This window comes from Babylonia areolata, chromosome 3 (assembly GCF_041734735.1).
Source record: "Babylonia areolata isolate BAREFJ2019XMU chromosome 3, ASM4173473v1, whole genome shotgun sequence".
NCBI classification, from domain to species: domain Eukaryota; kingdom Metazoa; phylum Mollusca; class Gastropoda; order Neogastropoda; family Buccinidae; genus Babylonia; species Babylonia areolata.
The window spans coordinates 10,134,675-10,161,650 of NC_134878.1; the positions used below are offsets into that span (position 1 = coordinate 10,134,675).

At 37.8% G+C, this 26,976-nt stretch overlaps 2 protein-coding genes across 4 annotated transcripts in view; one reads left to right on the top strand and one right to left on the bottom strand.

Moving 5' to 3' along the window:
- Window positions 1–16,005, bottom strand: part of LOC143279711 (uncharacterized) — a 33,311-nt gene extending 17,306 nt beyond the window's left edge. For 2 of the 3 annotated variants that reach the window (XM_076583822.1, XM_076583820.1), the window contains exons 1-7: window positions 15,893–16,005; window positions 10,371–10,419; window positions 8,468–8,679; window positions 7,302–7,436; window positions 6,574–6,705; window positions 5,656–5,703; window positions 3,922–4,017 (exon numbers count right to left, since the gene is read on the bottom strand). In XM_076583822.1, the coding sequence (XP_076439937.1) occupies window positions 3,922–4,017; window positions 5,656–5,703; window positions 6,574–6,705; window positions 7,302–7,436; window positions 8,468–8,679; window positions 10,371–10,389 (642 nt within the window). In that variant the 5' untranslated portion in view covers window positions 10,390–10,419; window positions 15,893–16,005. The remainder of the gene's footprint in view (window positions 1–3,921; window positions 4,018–5,655; window positions 5,704–6,573; window positions 6,706–7,301; window positions 7,437–8,467; window positions 8,680–10,370; window positions 10,420–15,892) is intronic. The other variant, XM_076583821.1, reaches the window with a different exon arrangement.
- Window positions 16,006–16,055: 50 nt separating this feature from the next.
- Window positions 16,056–23,339, top strand: LOC143280436 (UDP-N-acetylglucosamine transferase subunit ALG14-like). The gene is made up of 5 exons (XM_076585075.1): window positions 16,056–16,196; window positions 17,750–17,889; window positions 19,064–19,186; window positions 19,543–19,602; window positions 21,314–23,339. The coding sequence occupies exons 1-5, from the start codon at window positions 16,136–16,138 to the stop codon at window positions 21,482–21,484; spliced, it is 555 nt and encodes a 184-aa protein (XP_076441190.1). The 5' UTR covers window positions 16,056–16,135; the 3' UTR covers window positions 21,485–23,339.
- Window positions 23,340–26,976: the final 3,637 nt, after the last annotated feature.

A 26,976-nucleotide genomic window follows, 5' to 3' on the forward strand; every position in this document is an offset into this window, starting at 1 on the left:
ATCATTCATTTCATTGATAAGGTAATCCAGAATCAATCCACTCAGCATACTAAGAAACCATTTTGTTTTCATCTTGTATAAATCTCTCAAAACTGCCACAGACAACAGGCATTCTGCATTTTGTGTCTGGGTAATGCTATCAGTGGCTTGTAGAATCCCTGCCATCGATGCCCGGAGACTAATATGAATGTCTTTTCTCAACACTTTTATCACTTGTACATTCAATATATCAGGTGCCTGGAGACTAATATGAATGTCTTATATCAACACTTCTATCACTTGTACATTCAATATATCAGGTTCCTGGAGACTAATATGAATGTCTTATATCAACACTTCTATCACTTGTACTTTCAATATATCAGGTTCATTAATAGTGTTGGCAAAATGCACGTGACTGGATGGGAGTACAACCAAATTTCAAATGTTCCTGTGAAAAACAAACTTTGTATTGCAGAGTATATATGTATTGCTAAACAAATTCAAATAAGACCCTTTAAGACTTTTAAATCTGTTTAAACTGTGTCTTATTTGAAAATGTCACAATAAAAATACAATGAATTCAACAGGACCAAAAAAGAAAGGAAAAAAAGAAAGAAAAAGAGACATGCACAAAAAAAACTATGTTAAATCCTGTCACTTCAGTATAAAACAAGTGGTATATACCTGTAAAAGTTACCTTAGGTCTGATCAATATATTCAACACTGTAAACTGCACATCTAAATTTGTCTACTAGTCTGGCTAACTTTCATCACTTTCAGTAGATCCAGTTTCACTAATCCTCCCAACCCCATCCCCCACTTTTTCCCCCTTTTTTATGAAAATATATAGAAATAAAAAAAATAATGAATAAATAAATGTATAAACAAAAAATCCCACCAAAAAATCAGTGTCACTATTCTATCAAAGGGGTGTTTTTCCCAACAGTTCCAAGGTTTTTCAGGTGGTGTCTATTCTCAAACATCTACATGGAACTGTGTTTTGCTTGGTGTTCAAAATCTATACTCAAGGGGGACAACAAAAAGAAGAGAGAGAGAGAATGAGAGGGAGAGAAAGAGGAAGCCAGAGAACTCAGAACTTAAGACGTTTTTATTCAAGGATTAAATAGACTGAGAGACTGAGAAAGAGGCACACACACACACACACACACAGAGGATGAGTGGACTGGCCTGTTGGGTGGAGTGAGATACAAAGACGTCTTACTAAAACTGGTCACATATGAACCCTACGTACAGCCAGGCTGCATCACTACCAGGGAAAAAAAAAGAAAAGGGCAGAAGAACAAATTGTGAAGGATGGAAGGAAAGACTGAAGGACAAAGAAACAGAACAACCAGAAAAAGAAAAAGAAAAAAATCAAAAAGAAGAAGAAAAACAGACAGAGCACTAAAAGCAAAGATGGAGAAGAAGGGAAGGGAAGGAGCTGACTGATAACTGGAGGCTGGTACGGCAGGGAAGTGGGGAGGGATGGTGGGGTAAAATGGTCATACACAGTGGAATGAGTTGAAAATGACAAATATGCGTATTGACGAAACATCTGTTATCAGAGAGTATTCTGCATGTGTCCACAAAAACACACAGGTATGTTTTCCTAGGAACTGATGGGATAAAGGTTATACTGATGAGATATGCACACACACACGCACGCGTGCGCACACACACAATCATGCACACACACACGCACACATGTACACTCTCACACACGCACACACAAACACACATGTACACACATATTCACACACACACACACACACACATACACATGCACACAAACATTTTCATTTTTTTAACCTTCACATCCATCGGCCTTCTAAGAAACTGGTCATATTTCAGCATATGCCTTCCAAATCACAATACATTCAACTATCAAAACGGTTTCAATAGTTTCAGTGTACACACAAACCTTCATACACATTTCATATCAATGCTAAAAATATTACACAGAAAATCAAAATGTAAATCACTGTAATTTTTCTGCATCATCAAGGATACACGAACACATAAAGCACCAAATGTTTCATGTTTAAAAGGTAAAAGTAAATACACAGTCAAGCCAGCTGTGATGATTTTCATATACAAAAACATAAAAAGCACTGACGCCAAATAAAGCAAAACATGGATGCTCATAAATGCTGTTATTCTTCAGTTCATTCAGCCACTTTTTCAGTTCATTGCATCTGATACTGGCCAGGATCATTCTAAAAAGATGCCATTCTGGAATGAATTATGACTCTGACATGTCCAAAGATCAACAGCAGAAATATGAGGAACCTCATCTGAATTATGATCTGACCACATGAAAAGGTCACCTTTAAGTTTGGCCAGATTGAAATATTGTATGTTTGGACTATGCACTGTAAAACATTTGGCAAAATTTTATTTCACTTGTATACTTGACTGTTCCCAAACAATAACAATTTACAACTGAAAATTTTCTTTGGAGCAGATACATAAATCATTTGGGTAAAGATGAATTAACAATCACAAATTTGACATGCTTTATTCACTTTGACAAATTCGCAACACTAAACCTACACTGTAACTCTCTCTCTCTCTCTCTCTCTCTCTCTCTGTGGCATAAATTCAATAATAAAATGAGAGAAAAGGGGCCTCTCATGTGAAAAAGTCTGATATTTTCAAGTATTTACTAATCCAGGTAGAAAATCAAAGATAGATAAGTTTTAAAAAAAAGAGAGGAAAAGAAAAGGAGATGGAAAAAAAGGAAACAGATATGTAAGAAATGTTCACCTTTCTTCTGTCAATAAGCATGCCAAGGAAGCAGTTTAGAAATTCAAAAAGGCAAACAGAGATGAACAACAGACCTCTTATAACCTATTTACCAACAGCACTGTTGTTTCATTTATTCCTTTGGAACACACTTAAAAAAAAAAAGAAGCAACCTATGTTTAGTGTGTAAGTGTTCCTGCTGTATCTGTGTGTGTGTGTGTGTGTGTGTGTGTGTGTGTGTGTGTGTGTGTGTGTGTGTCTGTGTGTGTGTGTGTGTGTGTGTGTCTGTGTGTTTATATGTGTGAGAGAGAACAATACCTGCACAGCTCAGTTTTCACTACATGATGTTGAGATTTCCAAACCCTACAAATGTTTTACAGTAGGTATACACAGTCATCCACTGTCCATTACTTATATAAGCTGTCTGTAAAAAAATAAAAAGAAGAAAGAAAAAAAGGAAAAGAAAGGTATTTACAACCAACTTCATGCGTCCATGTCAAATCAAATACTGCAAGATTTATGCCAAGCTAACTGCTAAGTTTGTAACAGACGTAATCATGCCGATAAAAAAGTTTGAAAAAAACCTGAAATTGGAAATGATGCTTCCACAGTTAAGTTACAGAACCAAGTATTTATTATCATAATACATGATAAAGTTAAATCATTCTAATAAAATGTAACTCACTTCATTACACAATACAAACACCAGTATGAAATAATGCTCCCGCAGTTAAGTTACAGAACCAAGCATCATCATTATACACGCATAAGGTTAAATCCTCTCGTTTTATCACACACAATCACCAGTACATCAAACAAAATTCCTCACCTTGTCAAACATGTAAAAGCTCACATTTTACCCATGGGGAGGGAGTGGCAAGTAACTGGCAAGAGTAAGGGGTAGACTAAAAAGAATCTTGGTAAAGGTAAAAGTTGACTTACATGGGATAAAAGAGGTGACGCATCGAGCCACAAGCTCTTCTTCAGGCAAAAACAAACAAACAAACAAACAAAAAAACCCACCAAAAACCTGGCAATATTTTTGATGACCAATACTCAAGGGAAGTAGTACACAGCTGGCATAATACACAAGACAACCAAAGCACAGGCGGCCATGGCCAGGGAAAAAAACAACAAAAAAACAAAAACAAAAAACAAAATAAAACAACCTGCAATAAAGAGGCAGATACCCACTTTAAGAATTGTGTCCACCTGGTCCTCAAGATCTAGCAGGTTGGCCACTGCCTCTTCCTGCTCCTGAGGGTCTAGGGGGGCATTGTTTTTAGGCACCTAGTCACACAGCCAACCACACCACACCCCATTACTGGGTTAAGATTGTTAGTATCAGGCCAAAATTATTATTGACAAAAAAAAAAAAAAAAAAAAAAAAAAAAAAACACCAAAAAACAAAACCACAAAAAAAAAAAAAAAAAAAAAAAAGCTAGCAAAATGCATCAACAGAAATTGGGACTCTTGATTAATAAGGAATGATCAGCAGTTATTGCTGGCAATCTGTTTTGCTCCTTTCTTTCTTTCTTTGTTTTGTTTTTGGTTTGTTTTCCGACCTTCTCCTTGAGCTTATGGTTTCCCAATTGGGACTCCTGATTAATAAGGATAATCAGCAGTTACTGATGGCATTCCGTTCTGCTCCTTTACTTCTTTGAACGTAAGTTACCCTTTTACAGAGACATACATACATTTCCCCAAGTGCATTCTTTTCAAAAACAAAACTATACATATCTTCCCTCGAAGTGCACCCATCACAAGCAGTCATGAGATCCATTCAGTCCCACTTTCTTATGACATATTTTGAATCCATTAGTTAAGTGGTCATAAGATCCAGAAAATAAATTAACAGAGTTTATGTACTGGAGTTTGCTTACAGTTCAGAATATAAAATACTCATCTGTGAAAAATTCCGTAATACAAATTCCATAATACAAGTCTACAGGACTAAAAGAAACAACAACAGGATATGGATACAGAGAAAAAATAATCATGTTTCAAGTGTTATGCAAAGACGAAAAACATGCATGAGACCACATGAATGGATCTGTGCATGCATCTGAATAAGGCATGAACAGAGTGTAAGCATAGTCCACAGAACTTCTGCCATTATATCCAAAGGAAGCATTTGAACACCAGAAAAAAAAACCAGTTACATGTATCAATACATGCTGGTAACAGTGATACTATTAGACACCAGAGAGTGCACTTACCACAAACACTACAATTGCTCATCTCAAATTCTTTCTAACTATGAACAACACATGCAATGCAGATCTGATCATTTGTATTGTTTCCCTTTTCACATATATCATCACCTGCAAGAGCACTGCAGTTTTACAAGAAAAAAGAAAAAAACCCAGTGGTATACAAAAGAGGACAAAATTTTAAAATTTTAAGTCTTCAGTACTCTTTTCTATTAGTTATTCTTTCATTAATCTAAATCAAATTATTCACTGTTGTAAACAAATTTGCTCATTCATTATTATAGATCAACTATATTAATCCTTTTTCTGTTGTTACTCCAAATTTCCCATTCAGTTATTCCTTTTATTCAACAAAGCAACTGAAATTTAGGAATGAACAGAGTCTATCTGGAACAAAAATGTATAAAACATATCTAAAAAGTACCTAAAACATATCTGACAAGTTATCATAAAAAAAAATATTTTTAAAATTCTAAATTAAATGTATACAAGACGTAGCTAAACACTGCTTCACCCTGAACATAATCAGAGATGCAGCTACAGTTCAAGCAATTCTATTATTAAAAAGCAGCAACTTAGAAAACTGCAACCACAAAGCAACAGCAAACACTTAACATTTAAAAAGTGCGAGTCTGATAACAAATTACAGATTCTATTAGTCTATATACAAAATTTTGAAAAAAAAAAGAAGAAATTGAAAAAAAAAAGTCCAAACCTGCTCAACTTTCTCTTCACTCTCTGCTGGCCTGGCATCTGTAGCTGCCTGTGTTTCAAATATTATGCAAAAGAAAGTCGTTATGCACACACACACACACACACACACACGCGCGCACTCTCAACCACAAGTGTCATCACATCCAAGACACACATATTATCCCAAGCAAATCCAAAGCGTATATCTAAAATGATAGTTTCATAATAATATCATAATATTTCATCATATCATAACTGGCTGCTTGTGATCAGAATGTTAGACTGTTGGTGAACTCATCAACTTGTTCATACCTAAAAAAAAAAAAAACGAGAAAAAAAAAAAGGAAAGAAAAAGTGTGTTTCTGCCTGCATGTTCTTATCATTGCATTTAAGCGATCCTTGATGTGTGTTAGGAGAATACACAAAAATTTCCTCTGTGAGAGATTAATAAAGCAATACCATACTGCATTATATTTTAGTGTATTGTACTGTGTTGTGTTGTGTCGTGTTATGTTCTGTCATGTTGTGCTGTGTTGTGTTGTATTGTGTTGTGTTGTATCATGTCATGTTGTGCTGTACTGGATACAGAAAAAATCAAACAGATATATCAACATTTTATCAGTAAGATATGACATGGGAATTAACAAAGTTGGAGAAAAAACAAAAAAAGAGAGAAAAAGAACATGTGTCAGCAGTCTTGAGATGTTTGTATAAAGTTCTAGAATTCCTCACCAGATAGTGTCAACTTCAATTTAGGAAATAAAAGTGGCGATATTATGCATAAACAATGAACTGTCCCTGAAGACATGGGGGAAAAGGCAGACAATGAGACACACATGCAATTTTCCTATTCACATACTGCAAAATCCTCTGGAAACACATGCAATTCTCCTATCCACATACTGCAAAATCCTCTGGGTTGTTTCCACTCGGCACTCACCTCTGTGTCCTTTGCTTCACTTTGATTTTCCGTGCCTGCTGAAGTTTTGGCTTTGGCGTCCTCCATCTCCTGTTTCTTCATCTCATACACTGTCTGGAAGAGCTCTCGCAGTGCAAGCACCACATTCTCTGCCTGCCATCACCAACAGATACGGTTCAGATTCAAGGAGGGCAAAGGCACCAAGGAACGGTGAAATATCTGGTGCATACAATTTTTTTTTTTTACTCAAACACACCAAGTTTCAGACACACTCACACAAACACACACTCACTTAAACACACACACACAACAAAACAAAAAACAGTGAAAAATCAAGTACCTGACACACAGCTTAAACACACGCCAAATTTCACACTCACTCACATATGGATATGTAGGCTCATGTAAGATCAATGTAGCTCAAACTTAATATATCAAAACACAGTTTAAAGGTCATCTTCACTCACTTCAGTATTTTGCCTGCTTTTTGTTTTTCCTTTCTTGAAAACAGCCACGTGTGTAAAAATGTTAGTAATTATACATACTACACATAAAGATGGTCATCATATACTTAATGGTATAAGTGATAAATATAATGGTATATCAAAAGTTGGCTTCAGGACACAATATGATGCCAAAGGCTGTTGGGATATCATAATGGCTGGTTCAAGGTTCTTGTCAAAGGCACTGACGGAGATAAAGAACAAGAAAATCAGACAGACAAAGGATACTTAAGCAAAGCAACTTACCGAATTTGCTGTCTTGATTCCATAGAACTTGTGAGAATCATCCCCGGAGCCACACACGTAGCCAAAAGCTCTGCTGTCTGTCACATCTCGGGATATGAAAGAAATCCTATGCACAGGGTGTGTGTGTAATATACTCTGAAATGAAACAAGGTTGGTTCATTTCACTGCACCGTACTAAATTTGTACTGCCCATTACAAATAAAGCAACAACATAAACAGCATTCTGCCTAAATTAGGGCAATGTTTATGACAACTGGGTGATTATTTTTTAATCAATTTTTTTTTATGTATTTAATAAAAGCAGATCCTGAACACATAATAAAGACGCAACGATAAATAACAATTCTCTAATCAGTCCTCAAATATAATCTCATAATATTTGTACATAATCTGCAACACCAATCCAAAAGAAATCATACAGAATACAGCAACAGACACCCCTTATCAGTATAACGTTAACTGGAAATGTAGGTCAGGATAATCAAAGGGTGAAACAATAGGTCTGTCCATCAAACATAGTCCACATATCTGTACTGATAACACAGTATATTCTGTACAGTCTTCTGATAATAAAACCTTGCTTCATGGCCAAGGAACTAATAATCTCTGGTATTCTCTAAATAAAGATATTTAAGTAGTTCCTTTGTTCATGTCATTATTCTCTTTGTCACTGTGGCAGAAACAGTACCGATACTGTCACAATACTGTCATTCTTTTCAAATTTGATCCCTGTCCCCCTTTTGAAGTATGATGAACAGCTGTTTCAAATTAGAACTGCAACATCATAATGAAGCATTTATATGGGGCAGGAATGAGACCCCTGCCCGAGTGTGCACTGGCAGGTCATGGTATAGTATGAGTAGTTAAACAAGCATTTATAAGCTTATGTAAGTATGGGTAGTTAAACAAGCATTTCAATATGTGTAACTAAACAAGCATTTATATGTTCACATACAAGCCTAAAGTCGTTAAGTTGTTTGCGCAAAAATACATTTTTTTAAATCCATAATACAACTTTCCCATTCTAAACAAATGATGGAGACACTATGGTCCAAGAGTCATACTCACAACAACAACAAAATATTTACAAAATTAAAAAAATCTCTTTTTCCCACCATTCTGTTTCTTTTCTTCATCCACGCAGCACATAGTTCAGCGATACGTACCATTGATGCACTATCAATAATCTTCAGCCCCTCAAGTGTGACATTGATGAAGATTTTCTGTTTGTGTTGTCCTGAGGTCTTCACTGCACCTTTCAGTTTCTGAATGGTTTCCTGGCACATTTTGTCTCCCCTGGCCTCTGGAACATCCTCAATGCCGATCAGTTTCGCCCTGTAGCTGATGCCATTTCCTTCAAACCTTGAGGCGTCTGTTGCTGTTGGCAACATAAACAAAACACTTGATGTTTATAACCTTGATGTGTCTGGTGCTGTTGGTAACATAATGCGTCTGTTGCACACTTGATATTTATAACCTTGATGTGTCTGGCGCTGTTGGTAACATAATGCGTCTGTTGCACACTTGATATTTATAACCTTGATGTGTCTGGTGCTGTTGGCAACATAATGTGTCTGTTGCTGTTGGTAACAAACAACAAACACTTGATATCTGTAACACTGGCTCATTTCTTTTTTTTTTTTTTTTTTGGTCAGTTTATTGTTGTTGTTTTTCCCTCCATGATTGATGTAACAAATTAATAAGTGTAATATGGTAAGTTGGTCACCTGCCTTATAGTTTTGCTCTTGTTTGGGTTTAAAAAAAAAATCTAATCTGGCGATGTAACTATTTCATAACATCAAAACATGTCTTGCACAGTGGCCAGGAAGCAAGTGCACATATTCAATTTACACATGACCCAAGATTTTTTATTCTCCCCTCCTCTAGACCTTGTGTGGCAAGCTGGCTGCTTGCCTATTGGATGCAAATATAAACTGATATCCTGCATTTAACCTGCACTGTGCGTATGTAAAAGGACCAATGGCAAGAACTGTTTCCAGCAAATTTTATGGAAAAAATCTACTTTGATAGTAAAGCACACAGAGTCTTGCAGACAGAAAAAAAATGTGGCGCCGGTTTATTGTGACGCACTCTCCTCAGGTACAGCAGCCCAAATCCCACGCAGAGAAATCTGTTGTGGCTGAAGTATAAAATAATTCATTAAACATGTCCTGACTGCATATTCTCTAAGGAGGTCCATTTATAATAGCTGTGCATATTCTCTAAGGAGGTCCATTTATAATAGCTGCAAAATGATAATCTATCCAAAACTAACTTCAACTGATGAACACAATTTTTAGCACAATGAGAGCACACAGACTGTGCCCAACCCACCTAAACAACGATATTTGGCAACCTTCATTACTGAAGAACAAAGCTCTACACGAGCTGCGCATCCAAATCTGCTCAGGCTGACAACTCAAAGCTGCATTCAATCTGTTTAAGTTTGGGATCTTTGAAAAGTTGTGTGCACTCTGTCTCACTGTTCAAAGCCTCAGTCTTTACACAAAATATGTTCAAATCTGTATCCTCTCAAATTAAGTGACATGAAATTCCTGGTGTCGTCAACAAAGCACAGCTGCAATGCAACAATATAAAAAGTAATGAAATGTGACAGGACGACACATGGAGCAGAGCAGTGGATCAGGAAGGAACCTATCAGGACGTTACCAAACCAGGAATGAACCCAAAGCCCCGCCCCTTCCCTCTTCAAACAGCAGGCATCAGCTGCCAAATTACCCGGATGCTGTGCACAACAGGAAACACAACAGACCCACATGCTCCTTGGCTGCCCAAACAAAGACAGGGAATAAATGCTGAAATGGTGAACAGTTAGGCCTAATGTCCATGAGGTATTGTTTATTAGTGACTGTCTGGACTCTCAGTCTCAGTCTCCCAGAGAATTTGTGCATGACATAAAGTCAATCAGTCTTAAATAAATTGCCAAAATTTATTTCACAATCTTTCCAAAATCATTTTTGGAAAATATAAGTTTAGGAGCACCAAAACTGCATTCAACCTGCATGTATACATGCAAAACAAAACTGGATGAAAGTTCACAATACTAACCTTTTTGTTTTTTGGACATCTCTGCTTGATTTCAAAGCCGTCTTCAGATCTGAAAAGAGAAATGGAATAATCAATATATATCTATACATCAAATACTTCATCATCAAAGTAACATTAAAGTTTAAATACTCTTGGGGGATGAAAGAACAAAAATCATGATACAAAACCAAATTCTGTGAAATCAAAAGAAAGAGCAATAATAATATACATGTACAGAGTTGACAAATTTACTATTAAAAAAACAACAACAAAAAACCAAAACAAAAACAAAAAAACAAACAAACAACAACAACAACAACAAAAAAACACCCCAAAAAACTGAATTTATATACTGTTTTTACTGTCATCGAGTAAATGGCAGAAACAGAATACACTGTTTGACACCCAGCAGTCCACCCACAAATCCACATGCCAATACCACAGTTATTTTGACTTCTCACCACCATGACTGAATACTTTATAAGACTGCAGTGGGTTGTTTCTATTTGATTTGACATTCTTGTGAAATTATGGCAGAAAAGAAAATCATTATGTAAATAATGAACCAAACTTTTTTTAATGACAACCACTGTGACTTGTCAACAAGCCAAGCAGTCTGTGCAAGAATATGTATACTTTCTTCTACAAAAAACACCCCCTGTTTTGGATATTCCATATTTATCAATTAGCCTCCCCTGCCTCCTCATACCTCCCCCCACCCCCCCCCCTACCCCTCCAATATTCACTTTCTCATACAAGTGACCAAATTTATTGCTGAATCCTGTGGCACTAAGAGGAAAATATTAATGAATTTCTGTTTGCATGGAATGGTGTCTTTTCTGGGGGAGGGTTTGTTCTTTTTTTAAATATGTATTGTTGACTGCAGGCATGCGCATACACACACATATACATTAAACAAAAGTCACAATTGCACAGGTAGTGTTTATTCTTGTAAAACCACATGCAGTTCTGCATTTACTTTATTTCTAAAGCTTTGTGCACTTAAGTCATAGTGCTTAAAAAAAACAACAACAACAACTTTGCTTTCATCTCAAGATCAAAGTATGTCTTCTGAATCAATTTTTGCAAGTGCACTGAGATTCTACTTTTTTTTTTTTTCTTCTTTCCTTTCTCTTAGAATTAAACTATGTCTACAATTCTTTCGCTGAACAGAGCAAAGTACAAAGAACTAAAAATCAGTTGTGAAAGTTATCATGGCCAGTTCATTAGTTTAACTACCATATTTCACACACACACACACACACACACACACACACACACAAATGTGTTCAGCATGCATCCCCTCCAGCTCTCCCCCCCCCTCCCCCCAAAACAGAGTATGACTGCCTACATGGTGGAGGTAAAAACAGGCATACACATGAAAGCCCACTTGTGTATTTAAGGGAATGTGGGAGTTGCAGCCCATGAAGAAGAAGAAGAAACAGGGTTGTGGTGCAAGAATTCAATCTTTCAAATTCTGTTAATTTGTTTTACAAAAAGTTAAATGACATTGTTACAGACAAGTACTAAGTAGGTAAGTATAATTTGAGAATGCGGGAAAAGCTGAAGCATTCTTCTGAGATGCTGAATGATTTTTCCTGGTGATTTGATGATAAAGATTTGAGTGAAGAAATACAAGCAGCTAAGATTGATCCAAAAAACAACACTGAACAAGAAGAAGCTGAATGTGAACCTGATGTTGTCAACGAAAGCATTGTTTGAATGTGCGAAAGACTGCAAATCCAGATGGTATTGTGGGAGACCACTAAAAACATACTTCTCAGCTTTCTTATGTTTATAGCTTTTTATTTACATGGTCTTCAAAAGAATACATAAAACAATTCCTGCCCTGTGGAAAATACCTACTGTTTACCATGTCCTCCTGAAGAAACGGAACGCTGACTGCCTTGATGATTTCTGTCTAGTTGTTCTAACATCAGTAGCAATGAGAAGTTTAGAAAAATTGTTCTCTGCTCACTTTTGGGTAACACAATACAATGTCGTTGACCCCATGCAGTTTGATTACAGACAAAAATACCAACAGATGATGCCACACTTACACTCCTACACTATGTATACTCACACCTGGAAAAACCTGCCTCTTTTGCACTCATTCTTTTCATTGATTTCTTTTTCTTACTGTTTTTAACATCACACAATCACATCTCATGGCAGCAAACCTTCAAACTTTAAATGTAAATACAAAATAGCAGACTCATTTTATGGATTGTTGACTTTTTAACACAAAGCACCCTGTCTGTCCAGTATCAAACTATTGTTTCATTCAAACAGTAAATAGTGGTAACTCTCTCCATTCACAAAGTACACAACTTCAAGTCAATGATGCTGCCAATTCAGCTAGCACACAGGTAAATAGTAGGTACACTGGAACAAACGCAGACACTCCTCCCCCCCCTGCACCCCCACCCCAAATTCGTTCAGCACTACTGTTTCAACAGGTGCATCCCATCGGACTGTCCTCTCTCCTGTATGGTTTACTCTGTATACAAATAACTGCAAAGGAAGTTAATTAACTCTTCTTATTAAATAATCAGATGATTCAGCAAATTCAGACCTTTCTAATTCTATGGCAGTCTGAATGTGAAGTCTTAGAATGCCTTTCCCAAGGACACAATACCAAGCCTAAACAGGGGATATTTAACTATTCTGTGTTGTAATTCACTTATCTCTCTCTCTCTCTCTCTCTATTATATATAAATTGAAAACCTGTGTTCATTACACTGCCAGTGATAAAACCACTTTTTCACACTGACATGTTTTATGTTGCCATAATACTGGAAAACCTTTGGAAAGTGCTTAAAAATATAACAACTTTCAATAAGAGAACTCTTAAACTAAGTCTAATTCAGAAGCTATATGTAGGATGACATTACAGAGGCATGATATAATCATGTGCATGTGTGTGTGTGTGTGTGTGTGTGTGTGTGTGTGTGTGTGTGTGTGTGTGTGTGTGTGTGTGTGTGTGTGTGTGTGTGTGTGTGTGTGTGTGTGTGTGTGTGTGTGTGTTTGTGTGTGAGTGTGTTCATGTGTGTGTGAAAAGAGTGAGAGAGAGAAAAAGAGCTCCAGACCTCTGAGAGAGAGAGAGAGTCATAACGTGAAAGCAAAACACAGGTCAGGTATGACCCCATGCATTTTTTTAAATAATTTTTTTTATAATCCACAGATCCACAGATAAAGAACTGATGGTGGAAATAAACTGACAAAGACATACATGGAATGGAGTCAATCAGACAGTGGACAAAGTGACTGAGTGTGACAATCTGTTGCTGTCCTTATGTCTGAAACAGTGTTAGTCAATGTCAGCATTTGCATAATTAACACTTTGTGTAACCTGTCTATAGGTCCACCTAATGCCACATATGCTCAACCCAATCCACTCAGGGGACAGGGATGTCCAGTGTAATGTGCTGAAGGCCAGGAAATTGTGATGAGGCAAGCTGTGAAGGGCCTGACTTGGGGACTGGCCACAAAAGGAAGAAGATGAGGCTTCAAGTTCTGAACATCGATAACATGTTTTACTGCTATGTTGGGGTGCGCTGGACGCACACTCAGCTGCTCCTTACAGTGTGACTGAAGGCATGCCACATCAGTGCAACCCACCCATTATGCAGAGATCTCTTATCCAAATAGTGCCACTCTTAACACTTGATAATCCTGTGGTTGAGCCTTCTCCTCCTGCTTTGAAACTGGGGTTACATATATATATATATATATGACAGTGAACACCATGAACTAGTTTGGGAGTCTGCTAACATGAGGGTTTTAATCTTTAACATACATATGTGCTTAATTAAAATGTCTAATAGACTGTGCCACATAGCACAGCTTCAATCTTTGATAGCTCTTAAAAGAACTTGTGCATGCACTGGCTGATGTGTGCTGTACTTTTATTTGCTGGATCTTTCAAAAAGATAAGACTGAAAGTGAAAAAAGCAGCTGTTATTTCTAGAAGAAAACAACAACAACAACAACAAACAACAACAAAAAACAACAACACTCCCTTAGTTTCTCAATAACTAAATGCAGAACAATATTTTTGCACTGGATTTTGCTCTGGATATGAAACACTCTGTTTGGCCCTTTTTAATTTTGCTAGACAAGCAGTTTTTGTTTTGTTTTGTTTTTTGTTTTTGTTATGAAAGAAGACTGTGGACAGTATTGAGTAAAATAAAGATTTGTTTATGAAAGAAGACTGTGGACAGTATTGAGTAAAATAAAGATGACCTGTTGCTCAAAATGTTAATATAAAAAATCTCGGGAGACTGGTGAGACAATTTCCTTTCTTTTTAAATCTTTTATACAGATTCATTTTATCATATTAGTTTTCTAATAAATCAACTTTCAAAATTTCAAACACCTCAACGAGTTATGAAAAAAAAGAAAAAAAAAAAAGAAGAAAAAAGATGAAGAAGAAGAAAACAGTTATGACAATTACTAATCCACGAGTTGGGATTTTTCGACTGGAGCATAAAGTCAACAGAAAATATGAAAATAAAACATTTTGATGTACTGATTAACAGATGTTCTGAGTACTTTAAAAGCATCTATTATTGAATCAGATGTGATCATTTGGTAATTGAACTGATCATTATTGGAACCAACTTCCTGATTACACACATTTTGTAAACTAATGACTGGTTAAGAAATCTTAATGCATATGATATTTTCATCCGTTGTTGAACTGAACAGGACAATCATGTCCTGGCACAACCAATCTCTATAAATAATGAAAAAGGTATTTATTAAAGGGATTATTACACTATTACTATATCCAGGCTGCAAGGCCTATGAAGGCATGATTGTGAAAAAAATATATCTAAAAAAACCGTCCTCTATTGCTTATTGCCATCGTAGTCATAACCAGTGCAAGCTACAAATGAACAGCTTGCAGCAAAATGTTTCCCTCTGTTTATCAGTAAAATGTACACTAATGTGAAAAGGCAGAAAATGTTTTCTAAATAAGCAGAATAACAAAAAGAAATAAAAATCCTACATAATCGAATAACAGATTATACAGCCCTTTCTCTTTGTGAAGAAATAGGGTCTAAGCACTCGAGGCCTATTGCAGGTAGTGTATTTCGTCTTAACACCTACACCTGTGAAAGCATATTTTTATTTAGGCTTTAAGCTAGAAACAGGAAAGTGAGGGGGCGTGAACAAAGACCACATGTGGGTCGTGTCCTTGTAGTGTTGGTCGATCATGTTCAATTCAAGAAACCTGGAGCATATCTAATAAATGTGGACAGACCAGATCCCACTGCGCTAGCAGACGAACTGCCAGTATTATGTGCGTCTGCTGCGAAAGACCCACATCAAGTGGAACAGGAAGGCGGTGCCAGTGCAACAGTTTCCAACACATTCACGCCAAGGCTACGGTTTCATCCGCAGGACGCTGAAGTTTGACTTTCAAACTTTTCCAATCCAAATCACAGACAGAACAAAGGCCTACAAAACGCACAGACAGTATCATGACATTTAACTACAAAAAATATGCAATAACCACGACGTAACCAGCCACTTACCGTCGACTGTGTCGAAATGGTTACAACAACCAAAATTCGTCGACGGAACCCAACCCTCGTCTGATCTTCGCTTTCACACTGTCGACTCCCCGGATGTCAACCCTTGACCTATGGCAACCTTTGACATAGATCCCAAAGGATCAAACTTTCAATATGGATGCAATGGCTGGAAGTGTCCCTGTTTTGGGTTTACTAGTTTTTGTTTTCTTCACTGCGTTTCTGATCACTGTACTCACGTTAAAGATGTTGAGGAAAAAGTCACAGACATCAGGCAATGCCTCTGTTTTGATTGTTGTTGGATCTGGTGAGGAATGGTTGGGTGTCGGTGTGAAATATGGTTCACACGCTTTGCGACTCCTCTTTCGTTTCGCTTTCAGATCAGATCAAATCAAATCAGATGATAGAACAAAAAACAAGACAAAAAATAACAACAACAAAAACATAGCCGCATCGCTTTCTTTGTCATCTTTAGATCGTTACATTTCATATGACTGGTCTTTTTTGTTTCAGGTTTTTGTATGACAAAAATATTTTAAATTGTCATACATAATTACTGTTTATTTAATTGTTTTTTTCTTTTACTGTCACAAGTGTTTCATGCTCTTATTGTAATAGATAATCAGTAGTGTGTATGCTAATCATCTAAAACTGTAAGAGAAAGTGGTGGTGCTTTCTCCACTGGTGCCCTAATGACATCAACAGAAGTCAAAGGGATAGGTGGTGGTGAGGTGATGCGATTATTCATTTAGATTCATACTTGTAAGACATTTCCATTCCACGTCCATAGAATTTTAAGCGCTGAAACTGAAAGATGTAGAACACATGAATAGGGACTTAACAAACTATGGAGACCGGGCGTACATGTAAACAATTCATGCAGAGGGTTTGATTTGCATGTTTTCCAAACTCTGTGTGTGTGTGTGTGTGTGTGTGTGCGTGCATGTGTAAAAACCCTGTGCAGTGAGATTGAGGATGTTCAGCACCAAGAAACAAAGCTGGTAGCATCTTTGAAAGGCAAACTCTACCAGGAGAGACTGAGGAGCTTGAGGCTGTCAAGCTTAGAACATCAACACCATTTAGGTGTTGAATGCAAAATACCTTCAAAGTTTCTACAATGTCCAGCTGCCATAGTTTGAATTTGCTTTCCGAAGAAACACCTTGAAGTACCAGAAGAATTCCCATATGTTCAATTTTAGGGGCAACTTTTTCTCAGACATGGTAGTTCCCTCTGATACAGCCTGCCAGATGGTAGGGTAGTGGCTGCATCCTCTGTCAGTGCTTTCAGGAGCCTGCTTGATTTGAGCATGTTGGAGAAATCTGCTCACCCTTTACTTTCTAGCATTCTGAAAATAAGCAGTCTATTGGCACTACTTAGGTATTTAGCACCCTCTGCCTACCATGCATGTTGCTAAGTAGGGCAGATTGACAAATAGGCTGTTTGGAGGGCCTCAGATATAATACATGCCATTTCTGTGTGTGTGTGTGTGTGTCTGTGTGTCTGTCTGTCTGTGTCTGTGCATGTGTGTCTGCATGTGAATGGCTTTTGTGTCCTAGAAATAACAAAATTGTTCAGCTTTGAAACTTTGAAGGTATTTTGCATTCCTTGGTCATATCCCCTAAATGGTGTTGATGTTCTAAGCTTGACAGCCTCAAGCGCCTCAGCCTCTCCTGGTAGAGTTTGCCTTTCAAAGATGCTACCAGCTTTATTTCTTAATAATAAAAAGGGTGAGCTGTGTCACAACATTTTGTTTGTTCTGCCTGAGCAATACTGTTTAGCTTTGTCCTGATACTGTTGTTCTGCTACCTTTCACCTTTGTCCCGTATATAGATAACACCTGTGTTGTCATCACACTGTAGGTGGACACACCAAGGAGATCCTGACTCTGACAGAAAAGCTGGGTGCCCAGTACAGCCCCCGTCAGTATATTGTTGCTTCCACAGACTCCATCAGCTTGAAGAAGATTCTCAAGAGTGAAGAGACTGCAGTGGATTCTAAGGTGATTTTCTCCATTTTTTAAATGAAACACATTGTTAGCAATGATGATAATGATGATGGCAGGTTTTTTGGATGATTTAGAAGGTCCTTGGTGACAAACCCTCTGGTTTTTAAATTCAAAAGTGCACAAAAAATAGTTTTTACACCAGAAAAAGCTGTTCAAATATCATTTGCCTTGACTTTCAACAAATGCACACAGTGCTTACACCCATACTCTTGCACACATGCACACACACATACAAGCATCACACAGACACATGCACACACACATGCATGCAGACAGACTCACTAAACACCAGAACTATGAATTGAATTAGCACAAGAATCCACTACAGTCAAAAGAAGACCCAAAATGTGCACAGGCACATGCATGTATAGGCGTGCATGCACATACACACACACGTGCACTCACACACTCAAAGCATGCGCACACAAAGGAATGTGTGCATACACATGCAGGAAAGCAAGCCTATTCACATGACAGTATAACCTAAAAGTACACCATTCAGGCAAACAAAAGTTACATACACATTGAAATTAATGATATACAAACAAACAAACAAACAAAAAAGATTTAAGAAGCATTCCATAAAACTTGAAAATAATATTATCCACATTTACTATCTGATATAGAGGTGTCCAGATACACTTCTTTTCTGGGACTTGCTCATGAAATATGTTTGTAGGTTAGGGGTCCAACAGGATCTTCATAATAGAAATTAGGGTGTTGAAGTTATGACAATCACACCATCATCAGTGACAACATCACATATCATTCAGACTTTCAACTTGTGAAATGTCAGTTTCACAAAATGTAACCAATGTAACCTTGCTGGGCATGCATGTGATGATGATGGCTTTAGCCTTGTTCCTGATGAAATCTTGAGCTTGCCATCTCTATCAGAGGACAGGATAAATCTTGAAAACAGTTCTGTTTATAGACACATGGTGAGTAGATTTCCAGACACCCATGTCTTTGTCAGAATGCAGCCTGGGGACCTTCAGTCACTCAGTGCCCATTTATGTTGCCATTCCCCCTCCCCCTGCTTTTAATTCATAAGTACTGGATGTAAAGGAGCATGCAGTACCTTAATTTTGAGTGTGAGAGTATACCTCTTATTTTGTGTTCAGAGTTCTGTATTTTACACCCTGAAGTTACAACTTTTTTTTTTCAGTATGCAATATACTCTGTGCCACGTAGCCGTGAAGTGAAGCAGTCCTGGTTTACAACCGTCTTCACAACATTGTATGCCTCACTCTACAGTCTGCGACTGGTTGCCCATCTCCAACCACAGATTGTGAGTTGGGCTTCCGGTTATTATGTCTTCTTCTGTAAGAGAGTAGTTAGTCAGCTTTTTTGTTTTGTATGTCCTTTAGTGTCTTTGTGGTGGGTAGTGTGAACCTTTTATTTTTTTTTTAATTAAAAGTGATTTCCTTTTACATAGAGGAAAAATGTGGTTTTTGACATTGATCTTCATTTTCTGTTAATTGTGTTGGAGTTTTGATGTTTACAGATATTTCCAGGAGAGTGATCCACCCATTCCCATACTGTTGATATTTCTGTGCTGTTCAGTGTTATGAAGATATGTTTGTGCTGGTTTTGTATCTGTATGAAACAGGAGAGAAAAGTGTACGCTTTATTTCTTTCTTTCAGATTTTGTGTAATGGTCCAGGAACATGTGTACCAATTTGCTATGCTGGGTTACTTTTGAAGGTAAGGAGAAAAACAACTGCTGTTCAAATTTAAATAAGGTAGGCATTCTAGAATCAAGCTGTTCTTTGAGTTATGCATGCATCTTGAATGTTTTGTTATTGGAATTATGTTGAATCAGTTCTGTATTTATGTTGTTGTTTTTACCCGTTTACAGAATGGTTAAAGGTATTTAGCAGTAGCATGTAATTTTATACACATAAGTTTTTTTCCTTTTTCCATTATTCTATATTGGTATTGAATGAATCAGTGTTAAAGTAACATTACCAGATGAAAAAAACAACAACAAAAAACAAAAAAAACATGAGAAAATGGTGGACTTTGCCAAGTGAAAAGATGTGTTTGAGAGATGTGAAAAAATATGTCTGTTGAAAATGTTAAACTAAAACAAAGGCTCTGAATCAAAGGGTGTGATCTCTGAAGTTCATACTAACTAAATGGTTTTGAAAATGGTTTACAGGCCCTCCCTTGTCTATAGGCTTTGTGGGGTTTTTGTGTATTTGTTTCATTGCTCTTTTTTAATAAGGGAGTAAGGGAAGACAGGTGAGGACATGCAGGGTATCGACAATATGAAAGAAACGTTAATCAGTTCCAGATTAGATTAAAAAGAGAGCTTTTGCTTCTTGGTGGCCATTCCCTTTCTGCTGTTGACTTAATTAGTCCAGAGACTAAACAAGGCAGACCCCATTAACATTTATAGTCTGCCATCCCAACAGTCATGCTATTGAAACATTGGAGGATGTGCAACATAAGATAAGATAAGATAAGATAAGAATAACTTTATTATCTCCAACTGGAGAAATTTGGTCAGGTGCATTATCACAATATAGACAAGTAAACAACATGGGGACCATAACTGTAAAAGCCAACAACAGCCCCAACAAATATTACGAAGATACAAATGTAAAAAATATCACATACATCGTTTCATACATACATCCACACACTGCAGGTAATAACTAGTATTCTTAATGTAAAAACAGAAAGAATTAAGAAACATTATTTGAATATAATTATAAACATAGCCTACTATACTGCACATTGATTATAATAGACAGATAAGATAAGAATAAAGATGAATTGCGGAAAACCACAACCAGATAATCAGCACCCCCCCGCACCGCCCCCCCACCCCACACACGCGGATAACTTGATTAAACAAGAGTAATAAACATATGTTCTCAAATAAAAGCATTTCACATATTCGCTTTTAAAAACATTGCAATTACTTATTACATCGTAATAAGCGGTTCTTGTCATATCTGCTAATGATAGGCTTTAGCTTCAGCCCAGAGCATTACTCATAATCATTTCAGTCCTTGCTAGAAATGTAGGCCCAAGCCTGCAGTGGCCACTTCCTGAGGTGACTATGTTGTACAAGATCTGCACAGATTGAGAAGTTTGGGAGAAAAAATACAACTCAACTTTCAACTTTAAGGCCTGATCAGAGAATTTGATTTTTACATAGGTCAGGCATCCGCTCCATTGGTCAGAAAAAATAGATAAATAGAAAGCAGATGTGGTGTTACACATATGGATTGCTGTGTAAGCATTGACACCTCTTTGAACATATGACCTTTTAATTCTGATTAAAAGAAGACAGATTTTCTCAATCCTGTTTGTACACAATGAGTAGTTTGCCATTCTTCTTATATTCTTTTTTTCGCCATTCAATAATCCATTCAATTTCACACTTTTCTTATGTTTGTTTCAGTGGCTTGGACTTGCAGACACCAAAGTTGTCTATGTGGAAAGTATCTGCAGAGTGGAGACTTTATCTCTCTCAGCTAAACTGCTGTACCCATTTGCAGATTCACTGATCGTACAGTGGCCCAGTTTAGTTGAAAAATATCCAAAGTGTAAATATATTGGCAGAGTTCTTTGATGTATGTTCAGTTGAAACATGTCACATTGTATTATTTGTTTTTTTCTGAGGAGCAAGGGTTTCTGATATTCTTTTCTTTTCTTTTAATATTTTTTATTTCACAGCGTGACATACTTGTTTTGTAGCTTGCATCATGCAAATGTGACATCTGAATCTTTTGCCTTTTTTTCAGCATGTTTGTTTGTGTCTCTTATCAAAGCTTTAATAACCTTCCATGTTTATGAAATATTATGGTTAGTGTATCTGCTTGTTGAATGTACCATACTGGAGGATGCTGTTCCTTCCTTTTCGAATACACCTGTTTGAACACTTGTTGTAGACATATTTTGAGTCAAGCATTGTAAATCTCATAAGTTACTATCGAAGTGCATATTGTACAACTATAGTAGCACTGCACCATGCTGAACAAATGATGGATGGATGAACTGACTTTTGTATCCTTCACCTTTTCAAGCTCTGTAAAGATCAATAGATATTTATGATTACCTGCTTGTAATCTCTTCATGCAGTGTGCTAATGAACATTAAATGCTCCATACGAAAAAAATCACAACCCCCCTCCAAAAAAACAACAACAAAAACAACAACAAACAAACAAAAAATCAACAACCAACCAACCAACCAATGGAGTGATGGCTTAGAGGTAATGTGTCCGCCTAGGAACCGAGAGAATCTGGTTCGAATCATGGCTAAGCTGCTGATAATATTATTTTCTCCCCCTCCGCTAGACCTAGAGTGATGGTCTGGACACTAGTCATTTGGATGAGACAATAAATCAAGGTCCCATGTGCAGCATGCACTTAGCACACATAAAAGAACCCACGGCAACAAAAGGGTTGTTCCTGGCAAAATTCTGTAGAAAAATTCACTTGATAGGAAAAACAAATAAAACTGCAAGCAGGAAAAAATACAAAAAAAAATTGGTGGTGCTGTAGTGTAGCGACGCGCTCTCCCTGGGGAGAACAGGCCGAATTTCACACAGAGAAATCTGTTGTGATAAAAAGAAATTCAAATACAACCAAACCGTGATGTGTGTTGAAATGTGATATGTTTGAATCTCAGTAAACTTTGTGGGAATGGTTAAACTTCACATTTGCAATGGTAGGAAATATGTTACATTATGGCTGCACCAAAATAATTTTTTAAGTGATTACACACAAACATGTGCACACATGCATACATGCTCAAACATGCACACACACACACACACACACACACACACACACACACACACACACACTGCATAAACATGTGCACATACAAACACACATGCTTGCATTGAAATGTTCCAATAGCATTTTAATGATTTTTAGAAGTATTGTGTTATTCAAGAAATATCCTGGCCTCAGTAGATTTAATTAATTTTCCTATACTGCAGACTTTTACATTAAATCATCAATGGCTGCAGAGTGGAACATGGTCTTGTGGAATGTAAATCAATACTGACACAGCCATGAGGTCCAGGCATCAAGGCCACAGAATTTCAGATAACATTCCTTAGATGATTAATGATGTTTAGAATGTATCAGGGCTCCACTATGGTTTGAAACTGACCCACAGAATAGAGTTAAGCAATATTTTATGTGATGTCAATTGAAATTATATAAGCTTGTTCCATTGTAAGTGATCTTGTTTTTGTTTCATTTTCTTTTTAATCTTATTCATATTATTTTATGTACCATTTGCAAAAGGGTATTGAACATTGGCAGGAATAGTCAGCAAAGGGTTGGAATTTAGACATCAGGAACATATGTAGATAAATACTGCTGAATATTGTACATGGCATGCTTGGTATTTCTTTTGGTTTTACAGACTCTGCTTTTGTGTTAATTTTAATCTGTTAAATAATGCCTTGCTAAAAAAAAAAAAAAAAAAAAAAAAAAAAAGATACTGGTGTGAGCATGATTTTTTTTTTCCAGTCTAATTCTTTGCTGACTTGCGCAGATGATATGAAAGAGAATCTTTCTGTGTCCGAAACTTTGCATGTGTGTGTGTGTATGTGTGTGTGTGTGTGTTTCATTCCAATAACATCAAAAGGTATAACTACTCAGACTCCATCACAGTTATTTTTCAATCCACATTTTTGTCAATTTAAAGCCTAAGATCTGTTACATAATGGACCAGCAAGAAAAACTACAAATATTCACATATATAGTTAACATGAGTATGAATAACACATGATTTAGACAAGGTGATTTCCCATTTCCAGCAAATATAGCCTGTACCTGCATTACCGATGAACTGTATCTTCATCTTATGTGTTAATGGACTTCAACTCCTATGTTCACACATTTCAACCAACTGCAATGGGCTTTTTGTGCATAAACATTTACACCCCTCCTTTTAGGCAGCCACAGTCTGTTTTCAGGGATGGGTGATTGCTGTGTATGTATGTATTTCTATAACTCACGGAACTTAGACAAGGATCATTGATATGTAAATCATGCTTTTAAGTCTAAAATGGCCAGTACAACACATCTACAGCCACTTTCCTCCCTGCCCCCGCCCTGCTCCATCCCAGACTTAGTGCGCACCACACACAGCCAGAGGCCTGTCATGGATTCGGTCCCCTTTCTCACTAAAGAACCTCATCCCAGCCATTGACTGCCGACAACTTTCTGCAGGTTGCTCCAACACGCCACACTCAGGTAGAGAAGCCACCAAGCCTTCCATATGCCCCTTCGTGATGGTACCTACCTGGGCAATTACACAGCCCTGTCCCAGAGACACCAGGGACCTCAAGTCTCTTGTTGCCAAACGTCTGCCCTTCTATGCATAGGCAACATGCCAGTGCTGTCTTTTTTGGCAACGACAGAAAAGTGGGGGTGGGGAGTGCCCATCACCTCTCAGCTCTCATGGAGGAGCTCTACAGATCTGGCTGTCACGCCTAAGGCAAGCCCAACATGGTGGCCTACCTCTGTCTCATGCCACAGTTTCCTCTAAACACATATACCACTTCCACTATTGGCCCACAACCGATGTGGAATCATCGATCAAACCACATGTGCACCTCCTTGCATTGACGCTCAACCATGCTCAAGTGAGACAACCCTATAGGGTATGTGTTTCCTTCCCTTCCTCTGATTCGAAGGGCTCTCAGTAAAGTGTGGATTCAACACGCCGACCCGATTTTCTTTGCGCTACATTTATCAGTACAGCTGTGGTCCACAGACCTCTCCCACAATACAGCTACGGACCTCTGTCTTCTTTGCCCGCACCAATATCCTTAGGTGACACAGTACACTCTACCTTCATCGAATTCTACTTGAGGGACATCTATCGCTTTAGGGATGATGGCTCAAGAGGCGTTGCCTCTGCAGTGGTCACACAACAGGCCATCACAGCGCACTGGCGATAGAACAGAAGGATTGAGACTTGATGCCTCCTCAGCCAGAGCACATGAAGTCAGAGCATGGTCCTCTTCTCTTGCCTTAGTGCACTCAACATGGCTGCAAGACATCATGGATGCTGCATACTGAAAAAACCCTGCTACCTTCATTGACTTCTACCTGAGAGACATCGCACGCTTGCGGGATGATGGCTCAAGAGGCATCGCTTCTGTGGTAATTGCACAACAGGCTATCGCAGCACACAGACAGTAGAACAGGCGAGCCCTCCACCTTGTCGAGCTATTCTGCACTAGTTGGGTCATGGTTAAGTATGTGTAATTAAAAGGAAATTTTCTATCTAAAATTACGTTTAAATAACATACTTACCATGACCCAAATTTAAGACCCTCCCGTCCTCCCCGCTTCCTGTTCTCCCTGCTCGCTGCGCTGGTGATGGCATATTGCCATCAAAAGAGGGCACTAGCCAGGGGGACAAAGGGGAGGTTACCTACTTCCGGGAGGTTATCGGCCGTAGTACTTTCATTTTCTTCGCATAGGCAGACAGTAGTTTGCACAGGACAGGAATGTCAGACCCCTGCCGGAGTCTGCACTAGTTGGGTCACGGTAAGTATGTTATTTAAACGTAATTTTAGATAGAAAATTTCCTTTTTTATGCACAGAGACCCATTGGGTGGTATTGGGGACTGAGTGAAAGGATGGGTTAAGCTCTATATGTATCACAGAAGATGTGTCTGTATATATTTGTTGTTTGTGAATGGGTTAGATGGATAACCATGCATAGATGGATGGTGTGGAGGAGGACTTAGTGTAAGACTGTTTTGTGATCAAAGCATCAGACTTTAAATCTCCATGTCTGGGCAGAACCTGGTTGGTGAAGGGCAGGATTTTTCCAGTCTGAACACTGTGATTCAGAAAGATTCAAAGAAATGCTATATTTTAGCTCCTTTTAGGGTGTGGAGGATACAACAATATACAATTACAGTGAATCACAACTTCAGTTTAGCAGTATTAAAAGAAACAAGACACTCAGAGTCATATGGATTATCATAGATAAACTTATTTATAAAAATATGCAGCATTTGCCTGCCACAAAACACAACTAAAATGCACTCCTCCAGTAAAATTTAGAACCCTTTGTGCTTCTGGGTAGGATACTTAGTATACTTATTCATTGTGTTCACTATTCTGAGTAATGTGAGGTATGTACAGAGAAATGGTGTATGTTCCATTTAGACTCGACATTACATGTTCAGTGACTTACTACTGCCAGCCCCACTTCAATCCTCCAGTTACATCATCTTGCCTGGACATTTGATTGACTTGGGTGTGCACAACACCTAATGAAATGAGAGAGAGAGAGAGGGGAGGTTATAGGCCATGGACCTTTATTTCACAGTATCTATAGGCAGGACATCTCTGGCTAGCAATCAAGTGCTCCCAGAGAATCATCCCGCCCGGCACAGCTCCAGCCCATCATTTACCATTACTCTGATCCATGGTCTCTACTCAGAATGTTTAGAAGGTTAGGCGGTAAGCTCCCTCTTGAAAGATACCAAGGAGGGGGCCTTCAGCAACTGATGCTGGCAGGGAATTCCACACTGGAATAGTTCTGGGACTGTTTGTGCAGTGATAGGCAAGGTAAAATTCTGTGTGATAAAAAAACTGCTTGTATCAGATGTAGGCAATACAGGCTTTATTAGCCTTGTGCTTAATTAATGTGTTGTTATTCATGACTGAACGACTAAGTACTGTATCTGCTGATGCCGTGCAACTGCAACAGATTCTGGATGGATTTCAATGCCGCCATTTGTTCGGAAGCACTATTTTTCCCTACTGTGTCTAGTTTATCTCTAAAGGCGCTATTGGTGTCCTTACGGTTAGAAATATGCTTGGTGACGTTTTCAGTTGGTTATAACAGCAAGATTATTTAGTTTTCAAGACCGAGTGTCCTCTCGTACTGAAATGACTTCTGAAACTGAAAGTAAGCAGCGATTAAACATCAGTTTTGACAGTTTCAGTCGCATACCATGCTGGTGTGTAGTCATGTTCAGTCTGCGGAAATGTGCCAACTCAATGTTCTAATCTTCATATTTAAAACTTTATTTACTCATTTAGTAAACAGACCTACTTGCCAGATAAGTTC

Bases quoted from the DNA above. Each gene is read 5' to 3' on its own strand.
- LOC143280436 (XM_076585075.1), top strand. From the start codon at position 16,136: ATGTTGAGGAAAAAGTCACAGACATCAGGCAATGCCTCTGTTTTGATT. The intron at 17,890-19,063 runs GTGATTTTCTCC...TTTTTTTTTCAG, and splicing joins AGACTGCAGTGGATTCTAAG to TATGCAATATACTCTGTGCC. The intron at 19,603-21,313 runs GTAAGGAGAAAA...TGTTTGTTTCAG, and splicing joins ATGCTGGGTTACTTTTGAAG to TGGCTTGGACTTGCAGACAC.